The sequence below is a fragment of the Pseudophryne corroboree genome, chromosome 7, assembly GCF_028390025.1.
Source record: "Pseudophryne corroboree isolate aPseCor3 chromosome 7, aPseCor3.hap2, whole genome shotgun sequence".
Classification (NCBI taxonomy): domain Eukaryota; kingdom Metazoa; phylum Chordata; class Amphibia; order Anura; family Myobatrachidae; genus Pseudophryne; species Pseudophryne corroboree.
The window spans coordinates 111,205,542-111,226,255 of NC_086450.1; the positions used below are offsets into that span (position 1 = coordinate 111,205,542).

The 20,714-nt window shown below is 48.2% G+C and overlaps 1 protein-coding gene across 1 annotated transcript in view; it reads left to right on the plus strand.

Moving 5' to 3' along the window:
- STAM2 (signal transducing adaptor molecule 2) overlaps positions 1–20,714 on the plus strand; it is a 198,115-nt gene that overhangs the window by 116,693 nt on the left and 60,708 nt on the right. The window contains exons 5-7 of the mRNA XM_063933540.1: positions 5,759–5,905; positions 6,035–6,104; positions 7,757–7,946. Of these exons, the coding sequence (XP_063789610.1) occupies positions 5,759–5,905; positions 6,035–6,104; positions 7,757–7,946 (407 nt within the window). The remainder of the gene's footprint in view (positions 1–5,758; positions 5,906–6,034; positions 6,105–7,756; positions 7,947–20,714) is intronic.

Below are 20,714 nucleotides of genomic sequence, written 5' to 3' on the forward strand. Positions count from 1 at the left end.
GGAGTAGCACTATCTCAAGTAGTTCTACGACAGCTCGAGTGGATTCTAAATATTCCAAAATCGCAGCTTTTTCCGACGACACGTCTAATGTTCCTAGGCATGATTCTGGACACAGTCCAGAAAAGGACGTTTTCTCCCGGAGAAGAAAGCCAGGGAGTTATCCGAGCTAGTCAGGAACCTCCTAAAACCAGGAAAAGTATCAGTGCATCATTGCACAAAGGGTCCTGTGAAAAATGGTGGTTTCTTACAAAGCGATCCCGTTCGGTAGATTTCACGCAAGAACCTTTCAGTGGGATCTGCTGGGAAAATGGTCCGGATCGCATCTTCAGATGCATCAGCGGATAACCCTGTCTCCAAGGACAAGGGTGTTTCTTCTGCGGTGGCTGCAGAGTGCTCATCTATGAAAGGGCCGCAGATTCGGCATTCAGGACTGGGTCCTGGTGACCACGGATGCCAGCCTGAGTGGCTGGGGAGCAGTCACACAAGGAAAAAATTTCCAGGGAGTGTGATCAAGTCTGGAGACTTCTCTCCACATAAATATACTGGAGCTAAGGCCAATTTACAAGGCTCTAAGCTTAGCAAGACCTCTGCTTCAAGGTCAGCCGGTATTGATCCAGTGGGACAACATCACGGCAGTCGCCCACGAAAACAGGGCGGCACAAGAAGCAGGAGGGAAATGGCAGAAACTGCAAGGATTCTTCGCTGGGCGAAAAATCATGTGATAACACTCTCAGCAGTGTTAATTCCGGGAGTGGAAAACTGGGAAGCAGACTTCCTCAGCATAACCTCCTCCCGGGAGAGTGGGGACTTCAGCGGGAAGTCTTCCACATGATTGTAAACCGTTGGGAAAAACCAAAGGTGGACATGATGGCGTCCCGCCTGAACAAAAAACTAGACAGATATTGCGCCAGGTCAAGGGACCCTCAGGCAATAGCGGGGGACGCTCTGGTAACACTGTGGGTGTACCAGGCATGGTATGTGTTCCCTCCTATACATCTCATACCAAAAGTACTGAGAATCAAGGAGATGAGTAAGAACGATACTCGTGGTTCCGGATGGGTCAAGAAGGACTTGGTACCCGGAATTTCAAGAGATTCTCACGGAAGAACCGTGGCCTCTACCTTTAAGAAAGGACCTGCTCCAGCAGGGGCCTTGTCTGTTCCAAGACTTACCGCGGCTGCGTTTGACGGCATGGCAGTTGAACGCCGGATCCTGAAAGGGCATTCCAGATGAAGTCATCCCTACCCTGGTCGAAGCCAGGAAGGATGTAACCGCAAAACATTTTCACCGCAATTGGCGAAAATATGTTGCGTGGTGTGAGGCCAAGAAGGTCCCTACAGAGGAATTCCAACTATGTCGTTTCCTACATTTCCTGAAAACAGGACTGTCTATGGGCCTAAAATTAGGGTCCATTAAGGTTCAAATTTCGACCCTGTCAAATTTATTCCAGAAAGAACTGGCTTCAGTGCCTGAAGTTCAGACGTTTGTAAAAGGGGTACTGCATATACAGCCTCCTTTTGTGCCCCCAGTGGCACCTTGGGATCTCAATGTTGTTTTGAGTTTCCTAAAGTCACATTGGTTTGATCCACTCACCACTGTGGACTTAAAATATTTCACATGGAAGGTGAAGATTCTATTAGCCCTGGCTTCAGCCAGGCGTGTGTCAGAATGGGCGGCTTTATCATATAAAAGCCCTTACTTAATTTTTCATTCTGACAGGGCAGAATTGAGGACTCGTCCTCAATTTCTCCTTAAGGTGTTTTCTGTTTTTCACATGAACCAACCTATTGTGGTACCTGCGGCTACTAGGGACTTGGAGGACTCCAAGTTACTTGACGTTGTCAGGGCCCTGAAAATATGTTTCCAGGACGACTGGAGTCAGAAAATCTGACTCGCTGTTTAGCCTGTATGCACCCAACAAGATGGGTGCTCCTGCTTCTAAACAGACGATTGCTCGCTGGATTTGTAGTACAATTCAGCTTGCTCATTCTGTGGCAGGCTTGCCACAGACAAAATCAGAAAAAGCCCATTCCACAAGGAAGTGGGCTCATCTTGGGCGACTGCCTGAGGGGTCTCGGCTTTACAACTGTGCTGAGCATTTACTTGGTCAGGGGCAAACACGTTTGCTAAATTCTACAAATTTGATACCCTGGCTGAGGAGGACATGGAGTCTCTCATTCGGTGCTGCAGGGTCATCCGCACTCTCCCGCCCGTTTGGGAGCTTTGGTATAATCCCCATGGTCCTGACGGAGTCCCCAGCATCCACTTAGGACGTTAGAGAAAATAAGAATTTACTTACCGATAATTCTATTTCTCGTAGTCCGTAGTGGATGCTGGGCGCCCATCCCAAGTGCGGATTGTCTGCAATACTTGTACATAGTTATTGTTACAAAAAAATCGGGTTGTTATTGTTGTGAGCCGTCTGTTCAGAGGCTCCTACGTTTTGTCATACTGTTAACTGGGTTCAGATCACAAGTTGTACGGTGTGATTGGTGTGGCTGGTATGAGTCTTACCCGGGATTCAAGATCCTTCCTTATTGTGTACGCTCGTCCGGGCACAGTATCCTAACTGAGGCTTGGAGGAGGGTCATAGGGGGAGGAGCCAGTGCACACCACCTGATCCTAAAGCTTTATTTTTGTGCCCTGTCTCCTGCGGAGCCGCTAATCCCCATGGTCCTGACGGAGTCCCCAGCATCCACTACGGACTACGAGAAATAGAATTATCGGTAAGTAAATTCTTATTTTCCTCCGCATCAGGCTTACCTGAGGTTTACTATTCAGGATTGTCATTACCAATTTCAGACGTTGCCGTTTGGTCTGTCCACGGCTCCGAGAGTTTTCACCAAAGTGATGGCGGAAATGATGGTTCTCCTGCGCAAGCAAGGGTTCACAATTACCCGTACTTGGACGATCTCCTGATAAAGGCGAGATCCAGGGACCAATTACTGCAGAACATTACGATTTCCCTGACCGTTCTGCAACAACATGGTTGGCTCCTAAACTTGCCAAAGTCACAGTTGAGTCTGACAAAACGACTGTCGTTTTTGGGAATGATTCTGGACACAGAAATACAGTAGAGTTTTTATTCCAGAAGAGAAGGCTCTGGAAATTGAACCAGAGTCTGGTCAAACAAATTCTGAAGCCAGCAAGAGTGTTAATCCATCATTGTACTTGAGTGCTGGGGAAGATAGTGGCGGCTTACGAGGCCATTCCATTTGGCAGGTAACATGCCAGAGTGTTTCAGTGGGATCTGTTGGACAAGTGGTCCGGATCTCATCTGCACATGCACCGGAAAATAATCCTGTCCTCCAAGACCAGAATCTCACTCCTGTGGTGGCTGCACAGCTCTCACCTCCTAGAGGGGCGCAGGTTCGGGATTCAGGATTGGATCCTAGTGACCATGGATGCACGTCTCCGAGGCTGGGGAGCAGTCACACAGGGGGAAACTTTTCAGGGAAGATGGTAAAGCCAGGAAGTTTCTCTACACATAAACGTGTTGGAGTTAAGGGCCATTTACAACGGCCTTCTTCGAGCGGAACGTATTCTTCGCAACCTGCCCGTCCTGATCCAGTCGGACAATGTGACAGCAGTGGGCGGAACAAAGAGCAGAGCGGCAATGGCAGATGCCAAAAATATTCTCAGCTGGGCGGAAAGACATACAAGCGCTCTGTCGGCAATATTCATTCCAGGAGTGGACAACTGGGAAGCAGACTTCCTCAGCAGACACGATCTCCATCCCGGAGAGTGGGGTCTTCATCAAGAGGTCTTCGCAGAAGTGACAAGTCTTTGGGGAATTCCTCAAATAGACATGATGGCGTCCCGCCTCAACAAGAAACTTCAGAGATATTGTTCCAGGTCGAGAGACCCTCAAGCAATAGCAGTGGACGCCCTAGTGTCACCATCGTTGTTTCAGTCTGTGTACGTGTTCCCTCCGCTTCCACTCATTCCAATGGTGCTGAAGATCATAATAAGAACAAAGGTTCAGACAATCCTCATTGTTCCGGACCGGCCAAGAAGGGCTTGGTATCCAGATCTTCAGGAATTACTCATGGGAGATCCCTGGCCTCTTACTCTACAAGAGGATCTGTTACAGCAGGGTCCGTGCGTGTTCCAAGACTTACCGCGTCTTCGTTTGACGGCTTGGCGGTAGAATGTCATATCCTAGCCCGAAAGGGTATTCCCAGTGAAGTCATTCCCACACTTCTTCAGGCTAGAAAAGAAGTGACGGCAAAACATTATCACCGTATTTGGAGGAAATGTGTGTCTTGGTGCGAGTCGAAGAAGGCTCCTGCGGAAGCGTTTCAGCTAGGTCGGTTTCTCCATTTTCTGCAAGCAGGTGTGGATGCGGGTCTAAAGTTGGGCTCAATTAAAGTGCAAATTTCGGCCTTATCAATTTTCTTTCAAAAAGAATTGGCCTCCTTTCCGGAAGTTCAAACTTTCGTGAAAGGCGTGCTGCACATCCAACCTCCATTTGTGCCCCCAGTGGCACCATGGGATCTTAACGTGGTGTTACAGTTCCTTCAATCTCATTGGTTTAAACCTCTACAGAAGATAGAGTTAAAATTTCTCACGTGGAAAGTGGTCATGCTGTTGGCCTTGGCATCCGCAAGGCGGGTGTCTTAGTTAGCGGCCTTGTCTCACAAGAGCCCTTATTTAATCTTCCATGAAGTTAGAGCGGCGTTGAGGACTCGTCAACAGTTTCTACGGAAGGTGGTTTCAGCGTTCCACATGAACCAACCTATTGTGGTGCCTGTCTCTACGACCGCCTTCGCTGAGTCAAAATCCCTCGATGTGGTTAGGGCTTTGAAGATTTATGTTGCTAGGACGGCTCAACTTAGGAAAACAGACGCTCTGTTTGTCCTGTATGATCCCAACAAGATTGGGGCTCCTGCGCAGACTATTGCACGCTGGATCTGTACTACGATTCAGAATGCTCATTCTACGGCTGGATTGCCGTTACCAAAATCAGTGAAGGCCCACTCTACCAGGAAGGTGGGCTCATCTTGGGCGGCAGCCCGGGTGGTTTCTTGCGTTACAGCTTTGCCGAGCAGCTACTTGGTCGGGTTCAAACACTTTTGCGAAATTCTACAAGTTTGATACCCTGATGAGGGCTGATGAGGACCTCATGGTTTGCTCAATTGGTGCTGCAGAGTCGTCCACACTCTCCCGCCCGTTCTGGAGCTTTGGTATAAACCCCATGGTTCTTGAAGCATCCCCAGCATCGTCTAGGACGTATGAAAAAATAGGATTTTAATACCTACCGGTAAATCCTTTTCTCTTAGTCCTTAGAGGATGCTGGGCGCCCGTCCCAGTGCGTACTGGATCTACAGTACTTGCTTAATAGTTATTGGTTGTGTTACACACAGGTTGTGTTTCTGTTATGGTTAGCCTGTTGCTGACATTGTTCATGCCGTTGACTGGACTTATGTAAAATGCCATGTTGTACGGTGTGTTTGTGGTGTGAGCTGGTATGTCCTTTTCCTCGAAATGTCCGTCTGCCTGGGCACAGTTCCTATAACTGGAGTCTGGAGGAGGGGCATAGAGGGAGGAGCCAGTTCACACCCATTCAAAGTCTTAAAGTGCCCATGTCTCCTACGGATCCCGTCTATACCCCATGGTTCTTGAAGCGTCCCCAGGATCCCCTTTACGGACTAAGAGAAAAGGATTTACTGGTAAGTATTAAAATCCTATTTTTTCTTTTTAAATCGTGCTTGCCTCCTGTTTTCATTATATCACTTTCTCTTGTGTTGTGTACTAGGCACATCCAAAAGTTTCTGAGAAACTAAAGGCTATGATGGTGGAATGGTCAGATGAATTCCAGAAAGATCCCCAGTTCAGTTTAATATCAGCTACCATTAAATCGCTGAAGGAAGAAGGAATTACTTTTCCTGCTTCTGGCTCTCAGGTATGAGAATGCTGCTTGTAATAGGCCTCATTTAAAAGCATGGCTTGTGTAACAGCTTGTTAAATACTTGCAACATGTTACTGTACTCTCTATCCGCTGATTAATGCAATGACTTACTGTGTTCCACAGAGTTCTTCAAATACCCCTAAGAATGGAACATTACCTACCAAAAATAAAGAGGATGAAGATATCGCTAAGGGTAGGTTAATCTCGAGCATTGCTATCTACAGCCTAGCATCTACTCATCCAGCCGCTTTCTTTTTAAAATACCTTGTTTAATTCATTGCCTGGTGGAATACAGTAGCATGACTTGTAGAAATGGATCATTCTTAAAAGTATTTATTTTTTATTTTTTTCGTAACCTTTCTCTGCCTTCAGTTTTGCAAGACATTAATGTAAAAATATATTGTTCTATTGGATTTTAAATTTGGCGCAAGTTTTAACACTGATGATTGAATTCAAATTAGCCACCAGACTTACCAGTGGCTTGCTGATCTTTGCTGCGATGCGGAATGCTGCAACACGGCTGGCTGCATTCATGCTGGGCTGCGACTATTTGCAGCCGGCGATCCATTAATTCCTAATGGAATTAATGATGCAATCGCTGGCTCCGAAGAGTTGCAGCCGGGCGCGCCATGCAGCATGCCACGTGGCTACATATGTAAATCATAGATTCCAGGCCAAGTGCATGGAGATATGCAGTTGCTACGCGCAGTTAGCCCTGAGATACTTCCTATTGGCAGTAATTGAATAGCTCCAGTCTCTCTACGCTGGAGCTGAAAGCCCACGGTAAGTCCCGCAGCTCATTGAATTAGAACCTAAAAATGTTATACTAATGATCTGGAATTAGCTACAAATTAACAATGTTTGAAAATATCTAAAACCTCAGCTACTGTGCAGAAATAGGACATGATAATCATGTAGTAGTTATAAGAGACCTAAAACATGATGGCAGAGTGATGGGCAGCTGGCCAGTGCTACAAATCTCTGTCACCAGTTATCTGTAGGAATGAGTGCAAGCAGACATCGGTTTGAGTTACAGCGTGAAAATGAAGTGGGAGTAGTGACGACGTGGGAGAGCATGAAAAAGATTAATGGTTTCAAACTGTTGGGTCTAGGATTTAAAGATTGACAAGGAAATGAAGGATGATGAAACTGAATTTAGTTGTGGAAGTAGATATAGGGGGTAATTCAGATCTGATCACTACTGTGTGTTTTGGCACAGCGGGCGATCCGGTTAGAACAGCGCATGCATATGCACCGCAATGCGCACGCGCGTCGGACAACAACAATGGGAATCGCTGGTCAGCGATGGGATGGTGCGAAAAATACGTTAGCACGGCCGCTCGCAAGGTGATAGGAGGAAGCCGTTTGTGGATGGTAACTGACAGTTTACTGGGAGTGTTCTGGAAAACGCAGGCGTTTTAAGGTAGAGTGTCTGACGCCGGCTCCGCACCCGATCAGCAGGATTCAATCGCACTGAAAGAGTAAGTCCTGGGCTGCGGAGAAACTGCACACACAGAACTTTAGCAGCTCGACATACACATAGCATCGCACACTTGCATGGCAAAAATACACTCACCCTGTAGGCGGCAACTATCTGAACACAGGGCAGCAAAAAACGCAGCCCAGCGATCAGATCTGAATTACCCCCATAGTTATGCAATAGTTGTTGAAATATATTGGAAGGAACTGAGCAAAGCCGAAAAATGAAACCAAGTGACAATATTTCTTACTGATGTTTTCTATAGCTACTTTAAGGGGGTTACCCACTGCATCATATTGTTGAAGGATTATCTTTTGGGGTTTTTTCGCCATTGTAATTAAATGTATTTTCCTTCCAAATAACAGCAATTGAGTTATCCTTGCAAGAGCATAAGCAGCAGCCATCAGAAACAAAATCCTTATACCCATCTGTGGATGTGCAGCATGACAGTCAGAAGATGCCAAGAAAAGTCCGGGCTCTGTACGATTTTGAAGCTGTGGAGGACAATGAGCTGACATTTAAGAGTGGAGATATTATTATTGTGTTGGATGATAGGTAAGAAGGATGCGTGGACATGTTTAACTAATGCACACAAAACGGTATTTAAATAGTATCTGACTGTACCATACCTTGTATTGACGTTCTCTGCTGCGGGGTACACTGGGCTCCACAAGGATTAACATCGGGTGTAGAGTAGGATCTTGATCCGAGGCACCAACAGGCTCAAAGCTTTTGACTGTTCCCAAGATGCACAGCCCCGCCTCCTCTATAACCCCGCCTCCATGCATAGGGAGCTCAGTTTGTAAGTTGGTGCCAAGTTGGTGCCATGCAGTATGCAGGCAATTAACAGGAGGCTGCCTTAAGCAGCCTATTGAGAGCTTCATTTTTACAGAAAAGAAGAAGAAATTCTTGTAAGAAGATTACAGGGCTGCTGCTGGCAAAGTCTCACTGACTTCCCTGCGTGCAGCTCCGTCACCCCAGCGGTGCTGTATACTCCCGCGCCCTGGTTGCCGGGTCACTGCAGCGGAGGCGCCGGCTTCTTCTCCTAACAGTGAGTCACACACGCCGCCGTCTCCCTGATTGCGGGCCCGCAGACAAGGGGGAGGTAAGGGACTCCTGTGCCGCACTTGACGCGCGCTGGCGTGGACACTGAATACTGAGCAGCCGCTCCACTAGCCACCAGGGTTGACTTATGGGCACAGGTCAGGGGGATATAATAATAATACCCTCCGTTTTTACACTGCCCGCACGCCCGGTGGGGATGCCAGCAGGGAAAGCAGGTCGGACCTGAGGCCCCTCCCCCCAGCCCCAGGGCGCCATTTCAGCAATGTTCCCGCCCTGGAGCTGCTTCTCTCTCCCTCACTTTTGGTCAGCGGCCATTACAGACAGAGCCTTGCTGTTCCTGGGACTGCTAGGGCAAATCCTCCTCTGTGGTACCGCCTGACTGCCAGTGCTGTGCTTCCTACAGGACACTTGAGTATTCTACCTGTCACTGGGACAGTGTTAGTTAAGAAAGAGTGCATACATTCAGGGTTGTGTGGTACAAACACCCTGTGATATACATCCAGTGTTTACTGTGCATTGTTATTTCTCTATCGTCCTAAGTGGATGCTGGGGTTCCTGAAAGGACCATGGGGAATAGCGGCTCCGCAGGAGACAGGGCACAAAAGTAAAGCTTTTACAGGTCAGGTGGTGTGTACTGGCTCCTCCCCCTATGACCCTCCTCCAGACTCCAGTTAGATTTTTGTGCCCGGCCGAGAAGGGTGCAATTCTAGGTGGCTCTCATAAAGAGCTGCTTAGAGAGTTTAGCTTAGGTTTTTTATTTTACAGTGATTCCTGCTGGCAACAGGATCACTGCAACGAGGGACAGAGGGGAGAAGAAGTGAACTCACCTGCGTGCAGGATGGATTGGCTTCTTGGCTACTGGACATGAAGCTCCAGAGGGACGATCACAGGTACAGCCTGGATGGTCACCGGAGCCACGCCGCCGGCCCCCTCACAGATGCTGAAGCAAGAAGAGGTCCAGAATCGGCGGCTGAAGACTCCTGCAGTCTTCTTAAGGTAGCGCACAGCACTGCAGCTGTGCGCCATTTTCCTCTCAGCACACTTCACACGGCAGTCACTGAGGGTGCAGGGCGCTGGGAGGGGGGCGCCCTGGGAGGCAAATGAAAACCTTTAAAAAGGCTAAAAATACCTCACATATAGCCCCAGAGGCTATATGGAGATATTTACCCCTGCCTAAATGTACTAAATAGCGGGAGACGAGCCCGCCGAAAAAGGGGCGGGGCCTATCTCCTTAGCACACGGCGCCATTTTCTGTCACAGCTCCGCTGGTCAGGAAGGCTCCCAGGTCTCTCCCCTGCACTGCACTACAGAAACAGGGTATAACAGAGAGGGGGGGCAAAATAAATGGCAATATATATTAATATAAAAGCAGCTATAAGGGAGCACTTAATCATAAGGCTATCCCTGTCATATATAGCGCTTTTTGGTGTGTGCTGGCAGACTCTCCCTCTGTCTCCCCAAAGGGCTAGTGGGTCCTGTCTTCGTATAGAGCATTCCCTGTGTGTCTGCTGTGTGTCGGTACGTGTGTGTCGACATGTATGAGGACGTTATTGGTGTGGAGGCGGAGCAATTGCCAAATATGAGGATGTCACCTCCTAGGGGGTCGACACCAGAATGGATGCCTTTATTTGTGGAATTACGGGATAGCGTCAACTCGCTTAAGCAGTCGTTTGCCGACATGAGGCGGCCGGACACTCAATTAGTGCCTGTCCAGGCGCCTCAAACACCGTCAGGGGCTGTAAAACGCCCCTTGCCTCAGTCGGTCGACACAGACCCAGACACAGGCACTGATTCCGGTGGTGAAGGTGACGAATCAACCGTATTTTCCAGTAGGGCCACACGTTATATGATTTTGGCAATAAAGGAGATGTTACATTTAGCTGATACTACAGGTACCACTAAACAGGGTATTATGTGGGGTGTGAAAAAACTACCAGTAGTTTTTACCGAATCAGAAGAATTAAATGACGTGTGTGATGAAGCGTGGGGTGCCCCGATAAAAAACTGCTAATTTCAAAGAAGTTATTGGCTTTATACCCTTTCCCGCCAGAGGTTAGGGAGCGCTGGGAAACACCTCCTAGGGTGGACAAAGCGCTAACACGCTTATCAAAACAAGTGGCGTTACCCTCTCCTGAGACGGCCGCACTTAAAGATCCATCAGATAGGAGGATGGAAAATATCCAAAAAGGTATATACACACATGCAGGTGTTATACTACGACCAGCTATTGCGACTGCCTGGATGTGCAGTGCTGGGGTAGTTTGGTCAGAGTCCCTGATCGAAAATATTGATACCCTGGACAGGGACAATATTTTACTGTCGTTAGAACAAATAAAGGATGCATTTCTTTATATGCGTGATGCACAGGGAGATATCTGCACACTGGCATCACGGGTAAGTGCTATGTCCATTTCGGCCAGAAGAGCTTTATGGACACGACAGTGGACAGGCGATGCGTAGAGGAGTTATTTGGGGTCGGTCTATCGGATTTGGTGGCCACGGCTACGGCCGGGAAATCCACCTTTCTACCTCAAGTCACTCCCCAACAGAAAAAGGCACCGACCTTTCAACCGCAGCCCTTTCGTTCCTTTAAAAATAAGAGAGCAAAGGGCTATTCATATCTGCCACGAGGCAGAGGACGAGGGAAGAGACAGCAACAGGCAGCTCCTTCCCAGGAACAGAAGCCCTCCCCGGCTTCTACAAAAGCCTCAGCATGACGCTGGGGCTTCGCAAGCGGACTCGGGGGCGGTAGGCGGTCGTCTCAAGAATTACAGCGCGCAGTGGGCTCACTCGCAGGTAAATCCCTGGATCCTGCAGATAATATCTCAGGGGTACAGGTTGAAATTAGAGACAGAGCCACCTCGCCGTTTCCTGAAGTCTGCTTTACCAACGTCCCCCTCAGAAAGGGAGACGGTTTTGGAAGCCATTCACAAGCTGTATTCTCAGCAGGTGATAGTCAAGGTACCTCTTCTACAACAAGGGAAGGGGTATTATTCCACTCTTTTTGTGGTACCGAAGCCGGATGGCTCGGTAAGGCCTATTCTAAATCTGAAGTCCTTGAACCTGTACATAAAGAAGTTCAAGTTCAAGATGGAGTCACTCAGAGCAGTGATAGCGAACCTGGAAGAAGGGGACTTTATGGTATCCTTGGACATCAAGGATGCGTATCTCCACGTTCCAATTACCCCTCACACCAGGGGTACCTCAGGTTCGTTGTACAAAACTGTCACTATCAGTTTCAGACGCTGCCGTTTGGTTTGTCCACGGCACCTCGGGTCTTTACAAAGGTAATGGCCGAGATAATATTTCTTCTTCGAAGAAAAGGCGTATTAATTATCCCATACTTGGACGATCTCCTAATAAGGGCAAGGTCCAGAGAACAGCTAGAGATGGGTTTAGCACTATCTCAAGAGGTGCTAAAGCAGCACGGATGGATTCTGAATATTCCAAAATCCCAATTAATGCCGACAACTCGTCTGCTGTTCCTGGGGATGATTCTGGACACAGTTCAGAAAAAGGTTTTTCTTCCCGAAGAAAAAGCCAAGGAGTTATCTGACCTGGTCAGGAACCTCCTAAAACCAGGAAAGGTGTCTGTACATCAATGCACAAGAGTCCTGGGAAAAAATGGTAGCTTCTTACGAAGCAATCCCTTTCGGCAGATTCCATGCAAAGGGATCTGTTGGACAAATGGTCAGGGTCGCATCTTCAGATGCACCTGCGGATAACCCTGTCGCCGAGGACAAGGGTATCCCTTCTGTGGTGGTTGCAGGAGGCTCATCTATTGGAGGGCCGCAGATTCGGCATGCAGGATTGGATCCTGGTGACCACGGATGCCAGCCTGAGAGGCTGGGGAGCAGTCACACAGGGAAGAAACTTCCAGGGAGTGTGGACGAGCCTGGAAAAGTCTCTTCACATAAACATTCTGGAACTAAGAGCGATCTACAATGCTCTAAGCCAGGCGGAACCTCTGCTTCAAGGAAGACCGGTGTTGATCCAGTCGGACAACATCACGGCAGTCGCCCATGTAAACAGACAGGGCGGCACAAGAAGCAGGAGTGCAATGGCAGAAGCTGCCAGGATCCTTCGCTGGGCGGAGAATCACGTGATAGCTTTGTCAGCAGTATTCATCCCGGGCGTGGACAACTGGGAAGCAGACTTCCTCAGCAGACACGATCTTCACCCGGGAGAGTGGGGACTTCATCCAGAAGTTGTTCACATGCTAATAAACCGTTGGGAAAAACCAATGGTGGACATGATGGCGTCTCGCCTCAACAAAAAACTGGACAGGTATTGCGCCAGGTCAAGAGATCCGCAGGCAATAGCTGTGGACGCGCTGGTAACACCTTGGGTGTATCAGTCGGTGTATGTGTTTCCTCCTCTGCCTCTCATACCAAAGGTATTGAGAATTATACGGCGAAGAGGAGTAAGAACGATACTAGTGGCTCCGGATTGGCCAAGAAGGACTTGGTACCCGGAACTTCAAGAGATGGTCACGGACGAGCCGTGGCCTCTACCTCTGAGAAGGGACCTGCTCCAGCAGGGTCCGTGTCTCTTTCAAGACTTACCGCGGCTGCGTTTGACGGCATGGCGGTTGAACGCCAGATCCTAAAAGGAAAAGGCATTCCAGAAGAAGTCATTCCTACCTTGATAAAGGCAAGGAAGGAAGTCACCGCGAAACATTATCACCGTATTTGGCGAAAATATGTTGCGTGGTGCGAGGATCGGAGTGCTCCGACGGAGGAATTTCAACTGGGTCGTTTCCTACATTTCCTGCAATCAGGATTGTCTATGGGTCTCAAATTGGGATCTATAAAGGTTCAAATTTCGGCCCTGTCAATATTCTTCCAAAAAGAATTGGCCTCAGTCCCTGAGGTCCAGACTTTTGTCAAAGGAGTACTGCATATACAGCCTCCTGTGGTGCCTAAGGTGGCACCGTGGGATCTAAATGTAGTTTTAGATTTCCTCAAATCCAATTGGTTTGAACCACTAAAGAATGTGGATTTGAAATATCTCACATGGAAAGTGACTATGTTACTGGCCCTGGCTTCGGCCGGGAGAGTATCTGAACTGGCGGCTTTGTTTTATAAAAGCCCTTATTTAATTTTCCATTCGACATAGGGCAGAGCGGCGGACGCGTCCGCATTTTCTCCCTAAGGTGGTATCAGCGTTTCACCTGAACCAGCCTATTGTAGTGCCTGCGGCTACAGACGACTTGAAGGACTCCAAGTTGTTGGACGTTGTCAGAGCCTTAAAAATATACATTTAAAGGACGGCTGGAGTCAGAAAATCTGACTCGCTGTTTATACTGTATGCACCCAACAAGTTGGGTGCACCTGCTTCTAAGCAATCGATTGCTCGTTGGATTTGTAACAAAATTCAACTTGTACATTCTGTGGCAGGCCTGCCACAGCCTAAATCTGTTAAGGCCCATTCCGCAAGGAAGGTGGGCTCATCTTGGGCGCCTGCCCGAGGGGTCTCGGCATTACAACTCTGCCGAGCAGCTACGTGGTCAGGGGAGAACACGTTTGTAAATTTTTACAAATTTGATACCCTGGCAAAGGAGGACCTGGAGTTCTCTCATTCGGTGCTGCAGAGTCATCCGCACTCTCCCGCCCGTTTGGGAGCTTTGGTATAATCCCCATGGTCCTTTCAGGAACCCCAGCATCCACTTAGGACGATAGAGAAAATAAGAATTTACTTACCGATAATTCTATTTCTCGGAGTCCGTAGTGGATGCTGGGCGCCCATCCCAAGTGCGGATTATCTGCAATACTTGTACATAGTTATTGTTAACTAATTCGGGTTATTGTTTAGGAAGCCATCTTTCAGAGGCTCCTCTGTTATCATACTGTTAACTGGGTTTAGATCACAAGTTGTACGGTGTGATTGGTGTGGCTGGTATGAGTCTTACCCGGGATTCAAAATCCTCCCTTATTGTGTACGCTCGTCCGGGCACAGTACCTAACTGGAGTCTGGAGGAGGGTCATAGGGGGAGGAGCCAGTACACACCACCTGACCTGTAAAAGCTTTACTTTTGTGCCCTGTCTCCTGCGGAGCCGCTATTCCCCATGGTCCTTTCAGGAACCCCAGCATCCACTACGGACTCCGAGAAATAGAATTATCGGTAAGTAAATTCTTATTATCTATTGTCATATAGCCATACTGAGATTACTTTGTATTGCTAGTCCAGTTTATGGTACATCATTTCTGCATGGTACATTTGTGACTATATACGTGTGTGTGCATGTAGCTGCTGCGTGGTTGACTTATTGCAGGGTATTTCACTCAGTGGGCTATATTGCTATACTTGAGGGGTCAAGTGTTTCAGGTTTTTCTCTGCAAATAATATAGGATTGTTTCACAAGATATACTAACGGGGTATTTTACTTGTGATTTATAGTCGCCATATAATCTATATCTCTTGAACTCCCGGTCTGTGCTATCATTGGCACGCTTTACTGAGAGTTCTTGCTAGGTATAGTGCTGCTACACTTTGTACCAGGTTGCCCAATATTGTGCATATAGGGGGGTAATTCCAAGTTGATCGCAGCAGGAAATTTTTTAGCAGTTGGACAAAACCATGTGCACTGCAGGGGAGGCAGATAAAACGTGCAGAAAGAGTTAGATTTGGGTGGGTTATTTTATTTCTGTGCAGGGTAAATACTGGCTGCTTTATTTCTCTGACGTCCTAGTGGATGCTGGGAACTCCGTAAGGACCATGGGGAATAGACGGGCTCCGCAGGAGACTGGGCACTCTAAAAGAAAGATTAGGTACTATCTGGTGTGCACTGGCTCCTCCCTCTATGCCCCTCCTCCAGACCTCAGTTAGAATCTGTGCCCGGCCAGAGCTGGGTGCTCCTAGTGGGCTCTCCTGAGCTTGCTAGAAAGAAAGTATTTGTTAGGTTTTTTATTTTCAGTGAGATCTGCTGGCAACAGACTCACTGCTACGTGGGACTGAGGGGAGAGAAGCAAACCTACCTGCTTGCAGCTAGCTTGTGCTTCTTAGGCTACTGGACACCATTAGCTCCAGAGGGTTCGAACACAGGGCCTGACCTCGATCGTCCGTTCCCGGAGCCGCGCCGCCATCCCCCTTGCAGAGCCAGAAGACAGAAGAGAAGCGATGAAATCGGCGGCAGAAGACTCCTGTCTTCATTAAGGTAGCGCACAGCACCGCAGCTGTGCGCCATTGCTCCCACAGCACACCACACACTCCGGTCACTGTAGGGTGCAGGGCGCTGGGGGGGGGGGGCGCCATGGGCAGCAATAAAAATACCTTTGGCATAAAAATACACATAATACAGTCTGTGACTGTATGTGTAAAACCCCCGCCATTTTTAGTCAGAAACAGGACAGAAGCCCGCCGCTGAGGGGGCGGGGCCTTCTTCCTCAGCACACCAGCGCCATTTTCTCTTCACAGCTCCGCTGGAAGGAAGCTCCCCAGGCTCTCCCCTGCAGTATCCTGGTACACAAAGGGTGAAAAGAGAGGGGGGGGCACATAAATTTAGGCGCAAAATTTGTATATACAGCAGCTACTGGGTAAACACTGAGTTGTAGTGTAATCCCTGGGTTATATAGCGCTGGGGTGTGTGCTGGCATACCAAAATAACAAACACTGGTATCGACATGGAGTTTAACTCCACTGTCGACTACGATAATGCAAAGTTTCAGCCAAGATGGCTAGAAGGTATTCAATATATGATTATTGAAATAAAAGATGATTTGCATATCACTGATGACTCATCTGTCCCTGACACGAGAGTACACATGTTTAAGGGGAAGAATGCTGAGGTAAATTTCCCTCCTCTCATGAGGAAAAAGAGCGGGAATCTCCAGACAAGAGACGGCAGCTTCCCACAAGAGAATTCTCAGGCTGTATCCTTTCCCCACTAGGGCATGTTGCTATTCTCAGGGATCCTGCAGATAGCGTGCACATTCTAGTATACTACCCAGACCGGCGATTGTGTCGGCATGGGTTTATAGTGCTGTGGCAGCGTGGACAGGTACCTTATCAGCAGAGATTGAGACCCTAGTATGCATATAGATATAAATATATTAAAGATGCTGTCTTAAGTGATAGATATATAGTTATAAAGCATGCCCAAGGAGACATGAGTATACTGGGTCCTAGAGTCAAAGCTATGTCGATCTCTGCTTGACGTGTCCTGTAGAATATGCATTGGACAGATGATGCCGACTTAAGAGGCATATGGAAGGCTGAGGATTGTGTGGAGAAGGGTTCTCGGGCCTGGTCTCCACAGCTATAGCTGGTAATTCTGCTAGTTTGCCTTATATTCCTGCACAGCCTAAGAAAGCACAACATTATTAAATGCAGCCTTTCGAATAAAGAAACAAGAAAGTCTGAGGTGCGTCCTTTCTTGTCAGAGCCGGGCAGCTAGTTCCCAGGAACAGAAGTCCTCCCCGGCCCCTACAAAAATCCACCAATGTCGCTGGGGCTCCACAGGCGGTGCTAGGCCCGGTGGGGACACGCCTTCGTAAGTTCAGCCACAAGTGGGTTCACTCCCTGTTAGATCCCTGGGCAATAGATATTGTGTCTCAGGGATACAAGCTGGACTGTGAGAAGATGCCCCCTCACCGACGGCCCTGCGGGCTTCCCCCCAAGAGAGGGAGTCAGTGTTGACTCGCTGTTTATTCTGTATGCATCCAACAAGGTTGGCGCTCCTCCTTCGAAGCAGACTATTGTTCGCTGGATCTATAGCACGATTCAGCTGGTTCACTCTGCGGCTGGATTGCCGCATCAAAAATCGGTGAAAGCCCATTCCACAAGGAAGGTGGGCTCTTCTTGGGCGGCTGCCCGAGGGGTCTCGGCTTTACAGCTTTGCTGAGCTGCTACTTGGTCGGGGTCAAACACGTTTGCTAAGTTCTACAAGTTTGATACCCTGGCTGAGGAGGACCTTGAGTTTGCTCATGCGGTGCTGCAGAGTCATCCGCACTCTCCCGCCCGTTTGGGAGCTTTGGTATAATCCCCATGGTCCTTACGGAGTTCCCAGCATCCACTAGGACGTCAGAGAAAATAAGAATTTACTCACCGGTAATTCTATTTCTCGTAGTCCGTAGTGGATGCTGATCGCCCCCGTCCCAAGTGCGGACTCTCTGCAATACATGTATATAGTTATTGTTATGAGCCATCCGTTAAATGAGGCTCAGTTGTTGTTCATACTGTTAACTGGGTATGGTTATCACAAGTTGTACGGTGTGATTGGTGTGGCTAGTATGAGTCTTACCCTGGATTCCAAATCCTTTCCTTGTTGTGTCAGCTCTTCCGGGCACAGTTTCCCTAACTGAGGTCTGGAGGAGGGGCATAGAGGGAGGAGCCAGTGCACACCAGATAGTACCTAATCTTTCTTTTAGAGTGCCCAGTCTCCTGCGGAGCCCGTCAATTCCCCATGGTCCTTACGGAGTTCCCAGCATCCACTACGGACTACGAGAAATAGAATTACCGGTGAGTAAATTCTTATTTTTTACACTGCAAATTAGATTGCAGATTGAACACACCACACCCAAATCTAACTATCGCTGCACATGTTAAATCTGCCAACCCGGCAGTGCACATGGTTTTGCCCAACTGCTAACAACATTCCTGCTGCGATCAACTTGGAATTACCCCCATAGTTATGTCGGGATCAGTACTAAATGCCGCCGGTCGGAATCCCGGCGGTCGAAATCCCGACGCCGGAATCCCGACCACACAATCCCGACAGGGGTGGTGAGCGGAACGCAGCCCCTTGCGGGCTCGCCACGCTGCGGGCACGGTGCCTCGCTACGCTCGGCACACTATTATATTCTCCCTCTATGGGTGTCGTGGACACCCACGGAGGGAGAATATGTCGGGATTGTGGCGGTCGGGATTCCGGCGTCGGTATTTCGACCGCCGGGATTCCGGCCGGCGGCATCTTGACCGCAATCCGTTATGTCTGCTACACGTGGCAACGACGCAGGGGCTTCTCCCATGCTGCGTGGTAGTGAGGCCGCGGACGTAACGGAGGATAATATGGCAGCTGAGAGTTCAGGTTCAGGGGGTTCCTTACCCCCCAGTGGGTCAGTTGCACCTGGGGCTTCACAAGACCCACCTTGGGCTACATTTTCCACGTTGTTAAACACGCTTGTGACTAAATTGACGCCACCTGTGCCACTGCAGCAGTTTATGGTCCCTGCTGTAAACCCGCCATGGGCAGATCAGCTTTCCACTCAGTTACAGCATTTGAACCGGTCTATGACTAAATCTAAGTGTCACCCTCGCCCGCCTAAGACTTAATTCGTCTTCTAAACGGGCCATTACCTCCTCCCAATCCACTGTTATTCCAGACATGTCCTCTGAAGAGGACAGTGCATATACTGACCCCACAGACACTGACACAGATGTTTCTGATGGGGAAGGGAAGTCATTGGTGGATGTCCTGGATTTGATTGAGGCAATCAGACTCATTCTTCAGGTGGCTGATGATCCTGAGCCTGAGACTGTCTCCAAGAAACCGGATAGGTTTAAACGTAAGAAGGTGGTTAAGCAAGTTTTCTCTAACATCCTAGACGATACTGGGGACTCCGTAAGGATCATGGGGATAGACGGGCTCCGCAGGAGACATGGGCACTTTAAGGAAGTCTTTAGAACTGGGTGTGCACTGGCTCCTCCCTCTATGCCCCTCCCCCAGACCTCAGTTTGATACTGTGCCCAGAGGAGATGGGTGCACTACAGGGAGCTCTCCTGAGCTTCTTGTCAGAAAGTATATTTGTTAGGTTTTTTATTTTCAGGGATGTTGCTGGCAACAGACTCCCTGCATCGAGGGACTGAGGGGAGAGAAACAGACCTACTTCTGTGAGTTTCAAGGCTCTGTTTCTTAGGCTACTGGGCACCATTAGCTCCAGAGGAAGTCGGAACACAGGTCTCACCCTGGAGTTCGTCCCGGAGCCGCGCCGCCGTCCTCCTCGCAGAGCCGGAAGATAGAAGCCGGGCGAGTATAAGAAGAAAAGAAGACTTCAAAGGCGGCAGAAGACTTCATGATCTTCACTGAGGTAACGAACAGCAGTAAAGCTGTGCACCATTGCTCCCATTCACCTCACATATCACAGTCACTGTAATGGTGCGGGGCGCCCTGGGCAGCAATAGTACCTCATTTGGCAAAAATAAGTATATACATGTACAGGTGGGCACTGTACATGTATATAACAGAGCGCCCGCCAGTTTTCAGTAATTTTGAGCGGGACAGAAGCCCGCCGCCGAGGGGGCGGGGCTTCTCCCTCAGCACTCACCAGCGCCATTTTTCTCCACAGCACAGCGCTGAGAGGAAGCTCCCCGGACTCTCCCCTGCTTACACACGGTGATAGAGGGTTTTTAAGAGGGGGGGGGGCACAAATCGGCATTTATTTATATATTTATATATTTTCAGAGGGGACAGTATGGGAGGGAAAGGAATCAGATGGGAGACAGGGGAAGTCAGGCAAGCCCGAACACTTATGGGAAAAGAAAAAAGGAAGATTTAGGAGAGGTAAGAGAGGTGGAAAAAGAAACAAAAATGAGAAAACAGGGACCGTGGGACAAGTAGGGGTATTCAATTTGTCAGAACACAAATTAACAAATAATGAACTACAGCTACTATCAAAAGGGTTAACGTTTGCACCCAACAAATCCCCAGATGGGTTTCAATTATTCATAGACACCAATAAATTTGTTAGAAATTTAACGTTAAAACGACATTTCAATAAAGATAATAAAGATAAGGGGGAAAAAGAGATCCAGGGGCAAAATAAAGTCTTAAAGAAAAAATCCACCTTTTACCCAGTGGAATCTAGAGGTAGCTATATAGAGACATTCGCTAGCCTGGTACATAAAGATTTAAACAACCTATGTAACAATGCAGGAAAATTAAAGGACAATTTAAGCAAAGGTGAAAGGGAAGCAATTAAAACTTTGGAAAAAAATAATGGAATAATAATAAGATCAGCAGATAAAGGGGGAGGAGTTGTGGTGCTTAATAAAAAAGATTATGAGGCGGAATGTAACAGGCTGTTAAGTGACATAACAACCTATATATTACTAGAGAAAGATCCCATAGAAAGAATACTAATTGAAGTTAACCAGCTGCTAATTAAAGGATTAAATGATGGGGCAATCACTTTAGATGAATATAACTATATGGTAAACACTAAACCAGTAACTTCGATATTTTACAGTGTACCAAAAATTCACAAACGACTAGATAAACCTCCGGGATGCCCAATAATATCAGGGATTAATTCTTACAG